Genomic DNA, 14138 nt, shown 5'->3' on the forward strand with positions numbered 1-14138 from the left:
ACTTGCTCCGCGGCACGTGGGACCCTCTTGGACCAGGGCTGGAACCCGTGTCCCCTGCACTGGCAGGCGGATTCCCAACCACTGCACCACCAGGGAAGCCCCGGATTTGCCTATTCTTAAACCTTCACTTCCTAGTGATGGTTCTCTCGTTAGATCATAAATTATCTGATTATAATTCAGTGGCATGAATTCTTGACCTTGGTTTTTGCATTTAGAGCTGATAGCACTTGAAAAGTTGGTAGCTTCATTATGGAGTCCAAGGGCAGTACTACTCCTTGAAATTGGAAAGCACTATGCTTAGCTAGAGTTAAAAAAACAAAAACAATCTGGTGGAAATTCAGGAATGCAAACCCGATCATAGCCACAGGCACTAATAGGAAGCTCTGACTGAAATTTTGCCCTGCAGCAACTCGGCAACCAGAAGAAAAAAGCCTCAGTCTTAGAAGGAACACGGAGCATTGGAGGGAATGCAAACATTCGAGGTGTAGAAGGCTGAGCTTGTGCTTTCCCTTTTCCCTTTTAATTTACTGAACAAGGATTTTTAGGAATCTTCCTTTTGACATTCCTTCAAAATATGTTTTGAGGCTCTACTCTGTGTTAGGCCCCAGAGGAACAGGCTGAAAAGACAGCCAGCATGCCTGTGCCCTTGAGTAGTACAGGCTGTAATGGGGGAGAAGCATAAACTCACAAGTACATCATGGAGAAAGGGGATATGCAGAGTCCCCTGGAAGCCTGAGGCAGAGGTACCTATTTCCAAGGGGCTTGGACCATCCTGGAGGAAGCTGATCTGAGCTGAGCCCTGAAGAATGAGGAGTCATCTGTCAGGTGAAGGACAGGTAGAACAGGGAAGGTAGGGATGTGAGTGTTTTAAGTGGATGCAACAGCAGGTACAAAAGGCTGGGTGCAAGGCAGAGACCACAAGGAGACCTGGAAAGATCAGTTTGGTTGGACTTTCATGCTGTTTTTTCATCATATGCACGTCACGCAGTGCTTTCCAGCACCGGTGGCTTGCGTGTTCACGTCTGGACACCTCTCTGAGGCAGAATGAGCTGAAGACAGAGAGAAGGTGCCAGACTTGAGACCTTGCCTGACCATAAAGGTTTCCTAGGTTATGGGTCTTGACCATGAGAACAGATACAGCAACTTTCACATAGTCATCCTCTTACCTGGCTTGAGGCCTCCAGCTGGATGGAATTCACATAGCTGATGAAGTTAGACAAAAAAGACCTCTGTGGTTCCTGAAGTTTTGGAGAAAAAAATTCAACTAGTATCAGAAACTGCACAGCATGGAGGGAGTCTGGGTATTGAGTAAAACAGAGGGAAAAAACGATATAGGACAGTGTGGCTGATTGATTTACATAATAAAGAGCAGGTGAGGGAGATGGGAACATGGGATGGAAAAAAAAATCTGTGCACAGGGTATGTTTCAGGGTGGAAGAGAGAATTTGGGGGGAAAGCTGACATCCATGTGCAGAATAGTAAGAGGAGCAGCGATGGAGAGAGAATTTTAAGATGCTTGCTATGCTTTAAGAATTCACCTCTCCTTTGGCATTTCCCTGAGAGACAGTATAGATTTGAAATAATGAGTATAGATTTATAATATTTCTTGGTTCCTGAATTGTACTTCTTTGAATGCACCACGTGGCTGAGACTGGGCCAGTTGGAGTCATAGGGTTTTGTAGAAACCTACTGTAGAAACTTTCCCTTGAGATAGTAGCTCCAACTCAATAAGTACAGTGCACACGACTGTTTGGAAATATATCCAATAGGTGATAATCCTGGTTCTTCCTGCTGAGATAGCTGTGACAGGAGGTACATTTTGGTGGGTCTGCCCAGCCCATGACTTTCTTTACCTGAAAACTCTTTCCTCACCCACAAGAACTAGCACCCCACCAGCATGCTGGCACCTAGGCATCACCCCCTCTCCTCCAACAGGTGATTGGACCAGGAATGAGCACCTGATACAAGTTGGGCCAATCAGAGTTTCTTTCCTGAGAATAAGGGGTTAAATGTGGGAGCCGTGGAGAGCCACCTATGTCCATGAGCTCCCCAAAGCTGCCAAAGCAGATCAACAAAGGGAGATTAAGCAGACAGCTGAAGAGAAACAGATTTAAAAACTGGGATAGAATTTTTCTGAGCTCTTGGTGGCTTTCTTCTTCCTGGTTCCAAGTTCTCATGAACAGGCTGTCCTTTGATTCTTGCAAGATACACAGTCTCCTTCAAATAAATTCTCTCTTTTTTCCTTTATGCTCAAGTTTGTTTGAAGTAAGTTTCAACCACCTAAAATCGAAAGAATGTGGCCTAAGAGAGTTGCCTTTTATGGCCCAAATTCCTCAAGTTATTGGGCTCACTTTCTGGTACTTCTGGTCTCATGTGTTTGCTAACTAGCGTGTGAATGGTACAAAGCTGTCCAACAACCCACATGATCTGTTTTATCTCTAGAATCAGCCAGCCTATCAGGGAAACAAGTATCTGCTAGTATTTTGCTGATAAAGCTGTTCTGCTGGGTACAATTGTGTCATTTAATGTCTTGACTATTTCCTGCTAAACTTCAGCCTGTGTTTGTCTTCGATTATTTACCTATTGCATCTTCTGGTAAGGTTTCCTTCTCGGAGTCTTGTCTGGACATCTCTCTCGGGCAAATTAGCTGTAGTGAGAAGTGACACTGGCTTTGGTTTTCCAAAGAGGCTGACGTTTCTCATTCTGGATCACTAGGAAACCAGTGTACTTTCCACATATGGTAGATGAACACCTGAGAAGCGGACTCTTCCAGACTGAAGCTCTATAACACAAGCTGCATGCATTTAGCACCTAAGGGCTCATAGAATATGAAGGATTTCCCACGACGAGAGAGGCTCAGAGCAGTTTTTCCCAAAGGGTCTTCTCAGATCCCTAGATATTTATGAAAAATGCAGTTTACCAGGTTTTGCTGAATCAGACTTTCTAGGGATGGGGCCAGGGACTCTGGATTTTAAATAATCTACCTAGGTAATTCTGGCGTGTGAAATCCATTGGCTATATGCACCAAAAGTAGCAATTCTCAAATTCAAACATAATTGTTAGACTGTATTTCACAATAAACTTAAATGGAGCAGGACCCTGAGGTCCTTCTCCATCCCTCTCCCTGCCCCCATGTCCTCCGCCTGCCTTTTGTCTGTAGAAAAACTTTAGTCAAAGAATAAATTTAATTAGAGAAGTGAGAAAATGCAGAAACAAAGGAAAACAGTCAAACAAGACAAAATAATAATAGTTTAGTGATTAAGCAAAGGACCTTTAGTTCCTCCTCAAAGGCTATAGATAATATTCTGAGCCATATCCTTTGAGCTGGTTTGTAGATACAGAAACCGCCCCCCTGCAAGTGGAAGAAGTTAACTACATGATGACCACACTGTAACCATGACAGAAGCTGCCACAATTCCGAGAACAGGCCTCAAAGAAATGGGAACAAACTGACCCTGGAAATGAAGATTAACTGTACTTGAAACAATCAAGATGACGTGGATCAGAGCACCGCATGACCAATTTCACGATGACTCTCAGAGCTGACTGTGCCGTTTCTGCATGTAGTCCCCTCCCTCTGCCTATACACCTGTGAAACTACCCTTTAAAACTCTTGCCCACTGATTGTCAGTGGGGGAAGTCAGCCTTTGGACATGAGTCTGCCCTCTCCCGCCGGTTGCCAGCCTCTGAAATAAGCAAACTTTCCTTTCCACCAACCTAGGGTCTCTACTATCGGCTTTCGAGCGGCGGGCAGCCAGACCCCACTTTGGGTAACAAACTCACCTTCTTCTTCCATGCTATGCTTCTCTTCTACATATCACTTTAATATACAGTGATATATATCTCTCAGAAAAATTAAAGTCAGTTAAATTACATTTCTTTTTTTGAAGACTGTCACTTCTAGGCAAGTGTGAATATACCTGAGATCCTCCAAAACTGGATTATAAACCCCAGGCTCATATCTCTCCCTCCTGACCAGAGGGCTTGTTATCAGCTTCTCCAGAAATGGGTGGGGCTGGAAGAGCTGTTTTTTGTTTGTTTTGCCCAGATACTTGGAAGAAAACAAACAAATGCTGAGGCAGAATTTCTTAAAGTGTGGTCCTCAAACCAGCTAGATCAGACTGACATGGAGAGCCTTGTTAAAAATGCAGATACTGGGGTTCTACCCCAGATGCACTTAATTATAACCTCTGTGGGAGATGTGCATCATTTAATTAGCTCTGCAGGCATTTTTAAAATATGGTAAAGATTCAGGCCTTTCTGGGATGTCTCAAAATCCTATTTAATGCTTACATTAGAAGAAAAGACAATGAATACTCTCAGACAAGATACTAACGGTATCTAGTTCCGGCCACCCTTTCTCTGTGGGTGGGATAGTAGTAGTAATAACAACATCGACATCAACAACAGTTAACGTATTTTAAGCCCTTACAGTGGCAGACTGAGTGCTAAGAGCCTCATGTGCATTATTCCAGTAAATCCAAACAACAATGCCACTATACTCACATTTGTTAGCTAAAAACCAAGACTCAGAGAGGATGTGGACATTTCCCAAGATGACACAACTAGCAAGTGGTTGAGATGGAATTTGAAATGCTAAAGGGGAGTGGGGCAAAATAAAAGGTGTGGAAACTGGCGTCCAGAATTCATCCTTCATGTCTGAATCAGGGTTGCAAGGAACACTTCAGTGTGAATAGGAGCTTGTGTAGATATGTAATGAAACGATACATAAACACAACGGGGAGGGACCAAAGTCCGACAGTAATCCTAGAGGAGCACCTCCAAGGCAGGAACTGGAATCTGTGTGGTGGTGAGGGAGTCATGGGGACCAGCTCCTCTGGGTCACTTCACATCTCTGTGCTCGCATCCATCTTTGCTCTTGGACCCTCTCTCAGCCCAAGCTTCTGTTTTCCCATCCTTCATCTTATCATGATCCTGTGGGCCTAACTCCACCGGCCAGCTCTCCCTATACATCCTCTTAGCTTTAACTTCCACTGTCTCATTCTCTCGGAATTTTTTAAAATTTATTTTATTGAAGTATAGTTGATTTACAATGTTTTGTTAATTTCTGCTGTACAGCAAAGTGATTCAGTTATACATATATCAATACATTCTTTTTCATATTCCTTTCCATTATGGTTTATTATAGGGTATTAAATATACTTCCCTGTGCTATACAGTAGGACCTTGTTATCCAGTCTATATATAATAGTTTTCACCTGCTAATCGCAAATCCCATTCCACCCCTCCCCCCACCCCTCCCACCAGCAACCACAAGTCTATTTTGTGTCTGAGTCTGTTTCGTAGATAAATTCATTTGTGCCATATTTTAGATTCCACATGTAAGTGATATTAGATGGTATTTCTCTTTCTCTTTCTGACTTACTTCACTTACAGTGATAATCTCTAGGTCCATCCATGTTGCTGAGAATGGCATTATTTCACTCTTTTTTAATGGCTGAGTAATATTCCATTGTACATATGTACCACATCTTCTTTATCCACTCATCTGTTGATGTACATTTAGGTTGCTTTCATGTCCTGGCTATTGCAAATAGTGCTTCAGTGAACACTGGAGTGCATGTATCTTTTCAAATTATAGTTTTCTCCAGATATATGCCCAGGAGTGGGATTGTAGGATCACATGCCAACTTTATTTTTAGTTTTTTGAGAAACCTCCATACTGTTTCTCCATAGTGGCTGCACCAATTTACACGAAATTTCTTAATTTACATACTTAAGAGAGATAATATGATTGGTCCACTTTATCATGTCTTGCCAGGTCACTTCCAGATTACTGGTTTGCTGCTATTCTTGACTCCAATCATTCTGCAGAGGATGAGGAAGAGGGGGGTCATGGAGTGAAACCGTGGCTACCTGACGGCCATGCTCCCCAGGAGGGTCTGTGAGCAGAACTGGCACAGTCATTGCCATTTCTAAAAGCTTCATCCAAAGGCTCTCAGAGGGCTTAGAATGAAATAACTCTCACCTGCAACTCCCAAGTCCTCAGGCTTAAGGGTGGGTGAGGCAGTTGCAGACTTCTCGCCTAGCAGAAAGTCAAATTGGTAAACTCCTTTAGGGTAGGGGTTTTTGTTTGTTTTGTGTACTGCTGTATCCCAAGCACCTAGAACAGTGCCTGGCACAGAGCAGGCTCTCAATAACCATTTGTTGAATGAATGAATAAATGATACTGCAGTATCCAGCAGGTCCCAAATATTGTGGATCAGACACAAGGAAATCTAATTTACATGCTGCTTTGCCCTTGGCTCCCAGACAATACTAATACCATCCTAACCGGAACACAGCCATGCATGTAACGTGCCACACAACCCACTTATTATCTGCTGCAAAGCAAATACAAATATTTTCGGTCATCTGCCGGTTTCAATTCTTGCTAATAAGTGAAAATTAACCGTATGGCCCGGGGTCGGAGTCAGCGTCGAGAACCCTCAAGGAACGGAGATGCTAAGAAGGCAAAGCATTTTAACTGGTGGTTCTCAACCAGCGGTGATTTTGTCCTCAGGGTACACGCAGCTAAGAAGGCATTTTAAGAAATTCTGGTAAAATAAAGGTAACATAAAATTTGCATTTTTAAGTGTACAGTTCGGTAGTAAGTACATCTACATGGTTGTGCACCAAATCTCCAGAATTCTCACCTTGAAACACAAACTCTATATTAAACCACATCCCACTCGCTCTCTCCCCAGCCTCAGGCTTCCACTTTGTGTCTGCGAATTTGACTACTCTAGGTAGCTCATATAAGTAGAATTATACAACATTTGTCTTTTTGTGACTGACTTATTTCACTTAGCAATGTCCTCAAGTGTCATTCACGTTGCAGCGTGTGTCATAATTTCCTTCCTTTTAAAGGATGAATAATAGCTCACTGTATGTCTGGATGACATTTTGCTTATCCACTCATCCATCAACGGATACTTCGCTTGCTTCTGCCTTTTAGCTACTGCGAATAATGCTATCAATACGGCTGTACAGATCTCTCTTTGAGGCCCGGCTTTCAATTCTTTTGGGTATATACCCAGAAGTAGAATTGTTGGATCATATGGTAGTTCTATTTTTAATTTTGTGAGGAACTGCCGTACTGTTTTCCACAGAGGATGCACCATTTTACATTCCCACCAATAGTGCACAAGTTTTCCAATGTCTCCACATCCACTTGTTATTTTCCTTTTTTTTTTTAATAGTAGCTACCCTAATGTGACAACATTTTTGGTTGTCACATCTCAGGGGGAGGGGTGCTACTGGCAATGGGTAGAGGTCAGCAGTATTGTTAAACATCCTACAACGCCCAGGACGGTCCTCTGCCACAAAGAATGGACTGGAACAAAATGTGGATAGTGGCCAGGTTGAGAAATCCTGATTTAAGCTATCAGGTTCATCTTTCGTAGCAAATCTCACCCCCCTGACAAGTGCAGCCTCTCTCTTCTTTTGCTGAGATCCTCAAAGCCAACGATTTCCAAAAACCTGGAAAGCAAGGGAAGACTGAGAAGAACGGCAACCTTTCTTTTATTCAAATTTTATTGGAAGTTTACAAATGTATTACAGACATCAGTAAAACATCATATCCATTTTACAGGGCACGGATCTCAAGCAAAGTGTTCACGACAGTCTCTGGCAGAGCCCACACCAAAGGTCTACTGCAGACCTTCTTAACAAATAGCTTGACACCCGACACACAACACAGACTCTGGCATGCCTTACCTTCTCAGGCCCTTTGAGGTTTTGTTTACGTACTTGGAATTAAAGCAGGAGATGGACAAAGTGATCCTGTACAGGAAAGAATGTGTTTAGGAGCGGGAAAACTGCCAAAGTCCTAATTTACTATGGAATAAGGAGGACCCATAGGTCTTAGAATGTGAAGTCAGGGTCCACGATAGAACCAAAATGCTTTATGGAAAAATATGGACATTCACTAGAGAGGTTTGAGTAACTCTCTCTGAAAAATTTAGAAAAGTTTGGTCAGCGACCTATTGGTCAGTGGCCATACTCAGTAGGGTGAGGGATGTCTCAGAAAACTCTCAGGCTAGAACAAGGCTTTTTTTTTTTTTTTTCTTTTCCTACAGAGTCATCGTATCTAAATCACAGAAATGTTTTCTAACACTACGTGACATCCCCCCTCCCCGCCTTTTTATTCCTGTTGGGGAAAGCTAGTTTTGTCAGCAGGAAGTAAGCTTATAAAACAGTATAGCTCCCAACAGTACATTATACTTTATGGGAGTCTTGGGTTGAAGGGGATCCTACTATGAGAAAATGGAAAAAGACTGAAATCCTTTTTTGATCCTAACCTTGATGACTGCTTCCGAGGGGTCAGACGAACAGGCTCTGGTGTCTGCTGAGGCCCCAGAGGGACCGGCCACTGGAGGCTAGGCAAAACTCTCTTCATTTCCACTTCTCTTGCGCTTTAAGAAACGCACCTCAAAAGGCGGCCATCTGGAACTGCCTTCCAAATATGCAGAGGAGGCTTGGCTGTGTCCTGTACCTGGAATGCTGTCGCAGAGCCCTTTTCAAAGCCCTGAAGGTGCTAAACAGTGCTAATAGCAGCCTTCTGGCATGAAATCCTCAGATGACTGATGCCATCGTTCACGTTCCTTTGTCATAGATTCTCCTTCTTATGCATTAGCATCTGGTTTCTGTTAGAGAGAAACAGCAAAGAGCACTTCTCCTTGGAATTTAAATTTTTGTGTTCTTTCTTGTTAGAAGGTGGGATTAGACAAAGAATAGGACGAACTCTTATCTGACCTCTGTGATAGGACCAAGAACACGAGAATGGAAAAGGAGGCCAAAGAGAGTTGTCTTTATTTAGCCTAAAGAAGTCAGCCTCCTTTAGCATCTCCAAAACGGGGGCATAGAAACTGGAGTCTCACAATTATTTAGGGATGATGCTTCCTAAATGGCTGGTGTACTGTTTTGGGCCAATGGCAAAAGAGCCCAAGGTAGAAAGACAAATAAGAATCAGTTCACAAATAAGATTTGTCATCACACAAATAAAATCAGTTCTGATCAACTAGTCCTGGATGGTTGGAGTGTTGAAAAGATTTCTGAGGCTGCAGCCATGCTCTCTGGGAAAGTATACAGTGGTACCTTGGTTATATCTGCCCAGGTTGCAGGGATGGCAGAGCACAGGCTACATATGTGGTATTACTGGCCCCACCTGAACTCAGCAATGGCAGGTGGTACCCAAGAAGCAGAGAGCTGCTGCAGGAGAGAGAAATATAATCTTGGTGTATTGAAGAAACCTCCTACAGAATGGGAAAAGAGGATGAGAAAGAGCTGTCCTCAGGTCACATATGAGAAACGCAAAATTGCCTGTTCACGGGGCTGGCTGAGGGTGGAAAGGAAGGACTAGAGAACAGAAGGTGAATATGAAAAGAGGGGGTCAAACAACCAACACTAAAAAATTTCCCCCCCCCCTTGAACACCTGCAAAACGGGAAGTATGGTTCTGGTTTCCCTGACCTCATTTACCGTCACACTTGGTAGAAATCCCAGAATTCTATGACAGATGGAAGAGTACCTGAATGCCACCAGCCTGCTAACAAACTTGTTCATAACATCAAGGGTGATATGCACTGGCAGGGCCATTCAGGAAACTGTCACTGACTTCTGCTTGGGAAAGGGCCAGTTCTGTTGTCCCTGAATTGAGCAGCGACAGGAAATGAAATGAACGCTAAAGTGGGGTTTTATCCAAAAGATAAGAAGATCAATATGAGAAGAGGTAGGCAAACAAAACAAAACAAAACCCAAGGCATTAGCAAAGAAAATAAACTGTGGTACTCTTCTAAAAACAGCCTATTAAAGATGAAATGATGATCTAAGAAGAGGTGAGTGCGAGCCTCACCCACAGATGACGCTTGACCAAGAAGAGCTCCCGGCGATGATCAGGCCAGGACCCTCAGATCCCGCCTCGGAAACGAATGCATTGAACTTTGGGGAATGGGATTCTGGGATGTTAGGTGTAAGTTATCACTAAGGGGAGGAACTCCCGATACGATGATGTCCTGCTCCCTCTAAGGCATATACTTGCAGGTTCCGTCCTCACTGTGAGGATTTACCTGTCCTCCATCGGCATTCTCCATAAGGTGCCTGGCTGCATGTGGGGTGGGAAGGAGACACTGGCAGTGATGGACTAGATGGAGGTGATCTTGCTTATAGACCGTCTGACCCTGAGGCTTGCATCTCAACACGCCTCCAGCTCTGACCAGTTCAGCCGATGGATGCTCCCTGGGCAGCTAGATCTGAAATTGCTTATTCCTCTCTCCCTCGGGGCACTAATTAGGTGTCAGTTTCTAGGCCACCTTCTTCTTTCTGCTGACGGTGGTTAAAGCCTCATCTGGGAAATGTAAGAGGTACTCTAAAAAGGAAAGAGAAAGCAACGTTCACTGGGAGAATTTCTTTCCTTGGATTCCAGGCCACAGAGGACAGACATTATTTTCAGTTATTTACTAAGTTAAATGATCTACTTTTTTCTCTCTCTTCTTTTTCCAAAATGCCTTTCTATTCTCATCCATCCAGCAACTTAGAACTCCAAATTGGACTCGCCCCATTTCTACCAGAAACCTGCCACGCTGGTAGCGTGGCGGTGTACATTATTTCTTAATCAGTTTGCCAAGCAGTTTACAAACTCACTATACAAACGTAATAGAGTTAATTCTCCAGAGGCTTGGGTAATTAATGAAGCATTTAGATATGAAGAAAGCATGCGGAAAACAGCCACAACCAACATTTGCATTGCTTTTTCAAAACATCAGTGACAATGACAAATGTCTTATTAATACCTGAAAAGCAAATTATTTTAATACATCCTGAATGGAGTGCCACTTCCACATCCTTTACAGCCTTCCTTCCCCCAGACCCACTTGGGATGGTGTCTAAAAAGCCACTTTTCACATTCTCCCCATAAAAAAGTACTAGAAAATATTAACTACTATACTGAAGAGAGACCACGCTCGCCTCACCATGGCAGATGGCCACTGAGATACACTGTGTACTACATCGACAGTACACCTCACTAAAGGTGGGTCCTCCGATGGATTATTTCAACTGCCACAATCCACGAAGGGGACGAGGAGAATGGAAGTAAAAGCAAGCGCTTCACTTTTAACTGAAGCAAGGTAGGAGGTTTTATTTTACTATAAACAACACAACCGTTAATGTCTTCTTTAAGCAAACTCACTTTTGAGCCCATCTTCTATCTGACTGACGGTCCCCAAAGTTCAAAATGGAAACCCCCCTTTCAGCAACATCTGTTTTTCAAAACCATAACACGGAAATCTCCTGAGCAGCTCAATCTTTCTGGGTAACCCAGATACTCTGGTTACGGAGCGCATTAAACTGGGTTTTTTTTTTTTTCCCACAAGCACTGGGGGCTATTCGAGGTGGTTGTCAAGTCTCCTCTACTTCATTTCCAGAAGTTCTTCTTTGCTCTGACCTTCCTTCATATTCCCCTTCAGTCTCTACCCTTGACCTGTTCCTTCTCCACGTATGACCTACGACCTAGAACACACCATCACTCCCAGAGTCCCTCGGAACCTTTCTGGCCCGAAACTCCCAAAGCTGAAGTTCATTTGCGCTGAGGACAACCGGTTGTCAGGCTAAGGCAGCTGTCTGCCTTGGTAAAGGAAAGCGGATAATACGATCCAGGAAACGAGCACCAGGAAATAATGCCACATTCAAAACAATGTCATGCTGACATCACACAAACCGCACCACTCACAGACACTTTATGTTCCCCAAGGGATAGCTCAGTGGTAAGCAACTTCAGTGTTCCCAGCAGGGATGGCGCTTCTCACGGAACCTGACTGACACTGGTTGGTTTTTCTAATTGGCAAAAGTTACGCCGGCAATTATAAATAAAAAAAAAAGTTACTATCACTTTGTAGAGAAGAGATTCTACTGAGGCTGGGAGCAGACTTAAGGATGGCTCCTCAAGATAGATGGAGCATCAAATGCTTTGGGTGTAATAGGTAATTTTTGTTTTTCAGCCACAAAAAGCCAAATTGAATAAACTCCTTTGAAAAAGGTCTCACTGACATGTAACAAATTTGTATAGAAAAAAGAAAAGAAAAAAAAAAAGTGGTCCTGGACCACCTTGGAGTACTACTCAAAGACAATGCTGGACGTGCATGCAAGGCTCCACTGAGTCCTACGATATAGAAATTCCTTTGATATTACAAAATACAAAAATATTTTATCAGAACTCTCATTTACATCGCATTTACAATGGACATGTAAATAACTTAGTCTTGGGTCCTGGCTAATAAACAAATTACGTACTGGAAAAAGGGTCCTAAAAGGGAGAGAACCAGAGAGGCTATAATATATAAGCGAGCGGGAAACAATTTTGCCATCTTGCCAGTGGCAGCTCAACACAGACGGACGGGAAGGAGGTGACCAATCCTGGCCTCCGTAGAGTCTATAGCGTTTCCAAAGTGAAATGTGCAAATAATATTCAACATGCCAAGAACTGTGACTACCTATCGAGTCAGTCGGTGACCTTGCCGCCATCAACAGAGAGCTCTTCTCATCTCTCCCTGGAACCACCAAAGCAAAGAGCTTTAAAATTTAAAACAGTGCAAGTTTCTGAATTTACATTCTTACCTCCCATCTTCCCCTATCCCCTGACCCCCATCGGATTAAGAAATGATACAGTTTTTGCTCTTTTGTCTTTTCCTGCTGTGCAACTGTCCCCTGCCACCTAGCGTGGAAGACTTGGGGAGGCCGTACGAGCTGTATTTGTGCAGTAACTCATCACTCGTGACGTATCGCAGGTGGGCGGGCTGGGGGATGGGTTCTCCTAGGAAATAGCCCTCGTTGTCAGACTCCGAGGACGAAGAGCAGGTGGAACACCAATCGTACTCAGTGAAGTAGGGTCCCCATCGCTCCCCAAAGGCATTCTGCAGAGCCAGGTCCGATACAGTCCGGGGGCACCGGCCGTACAGGTCCCTCCGGGACCCCTGGCCCAGGCTCTCCTGGAAGCTCCGCTGGCGCATGAACTGATCATAATCCTCCCTGGCTCTCAGGGGGGGCCTTTCTTTTAACTGAGAGATGGCCTCGCGCTCGCTGGCCAGGTGGAGGGCGTTGTCTGAGCGAGAGCGTCGGGATCGCCGGGAGCGGTGAGGTCGGAAGCGGCGGTTGTCTTCGCGGGAAGTGGCTCTCCGCCGCGTGCGCTCGCTCATGGGCTGGATCCTCACACCCTCCGGCCCCGGCAGCTTGCTGCCCGCCATCCCCCCATCGAAATCAAAGCTCTGATGCATCCTTCCGTGGGCCTGCAGGTCTCTGTACCTGATGGGGTTGCCGAGAGGGTGGAGGTTTCCCTCCATCTCCTGGTACTGCTGGGCGGAGAGCAGGCTGCGAACGGACTCGGCGCTGCGGAACTGCATGGACGAGTTCAGCGTGCCCATGTTGCTCAGCTTCTCGGACACGTTCATCCCAGAGTCTTTGCTGAGATCGGGCATGGAAAACCGGGAGAGGTGCTCCTGGCGCTTGGCACCACCATCTGCGGAGAGGCCTGGGGGAGAGAGAGGAAAGGTTCACAGAGGTTAATACAAACGTGCAGCCATGGGAGTCCCGTCGCTGTGGGTCATCTGAACCGTTACCTATCCAGGGTCGCTGCATACGGTTGCACAGTGGCACACTGCACACAGGCTCGCTCAGAAAGTATGCAGGAGGGCTCTCCCCATTCCATAGCGGGCCAGTGTCCACTTAGAGGGGACACCTGGTTAAAATGCATCCACGAGATGTTTTTTTAATAGTCATGAATTCCTCCAAAGGTTCATCAGAATTACTTAAGAGCCCATCATGTATCTTATAAGTGATGTTTCTTCTGTTCAGAAATTCACTTTAAAAAGTGCTCAATCACCTCGCTGGTTCTAATGATGACTATAAGCTCCACAGGAGAGATACTCTGGACAAAGAACCTTTAAGCTATAGAGGCCGGGCCACGCCCAAGCAGTTCCTAGCAACACTGAGCCTAGAGTCTAGTCCCATAATACTGGACCAGTTCACTTCCGTGTTTACCTCCAGCAATTTCCTGCTCTGCCTGCTGTCCCTGGGCCTCTATCCCAGATGTCTTGAAAACTAAGTGGCTCCCTGGGTGTAGACAGAGGGATATTTACTCTCTCA

At 44.7% G+C, this 14138-nt stretch overlaps 1 protein-coding gene across 10 annotated transcripts in view; it reads right to left on the minus strand.

The window, feature by feature from the left end:
• Positions 1-7518: 7518 nt before the first annotated feature.
• Positions 7519-14138, minus strand: part of PRICKLE2 (prickle planar cell polarity protein 2) — a 342911-nt gene continuing 336291 nt past the window's right edge. For 8 of the 10 annotated variants that reach the window (XM_019947623.3, XM_019947625.3, XM_019947624.3 and 5 more), the window contains one exon: positions 7519-13524. In XM_019947623.3, the coding sequence (XP_019803182.1) occupies positions 12650-13524 (875 nt within the window). In that variant the 3' untranslated portion in view covers positions 7519-12649. The remainder of the gene's footprint in view (positions 13525-14138) is intronic. The other 2 variants (XR_004528595.2, XR_004528594.2) reach the window with 2 other exon arrangements.

Source organism: Tursiops truncatus, chromosome 10, assembly GCF_011762595.2.
Source record: "Tursiops truncatus isolate mTurTru1 chromosome 10, mTurTru1.mat.Y, whole genome shotgun sequence".
Lineage (NCBI taxonomy): Eukaryota > Metazoa > Chordata > Mammalia > Artiodactyla > Delphinidae > Tursiops > Tursiops truncatus.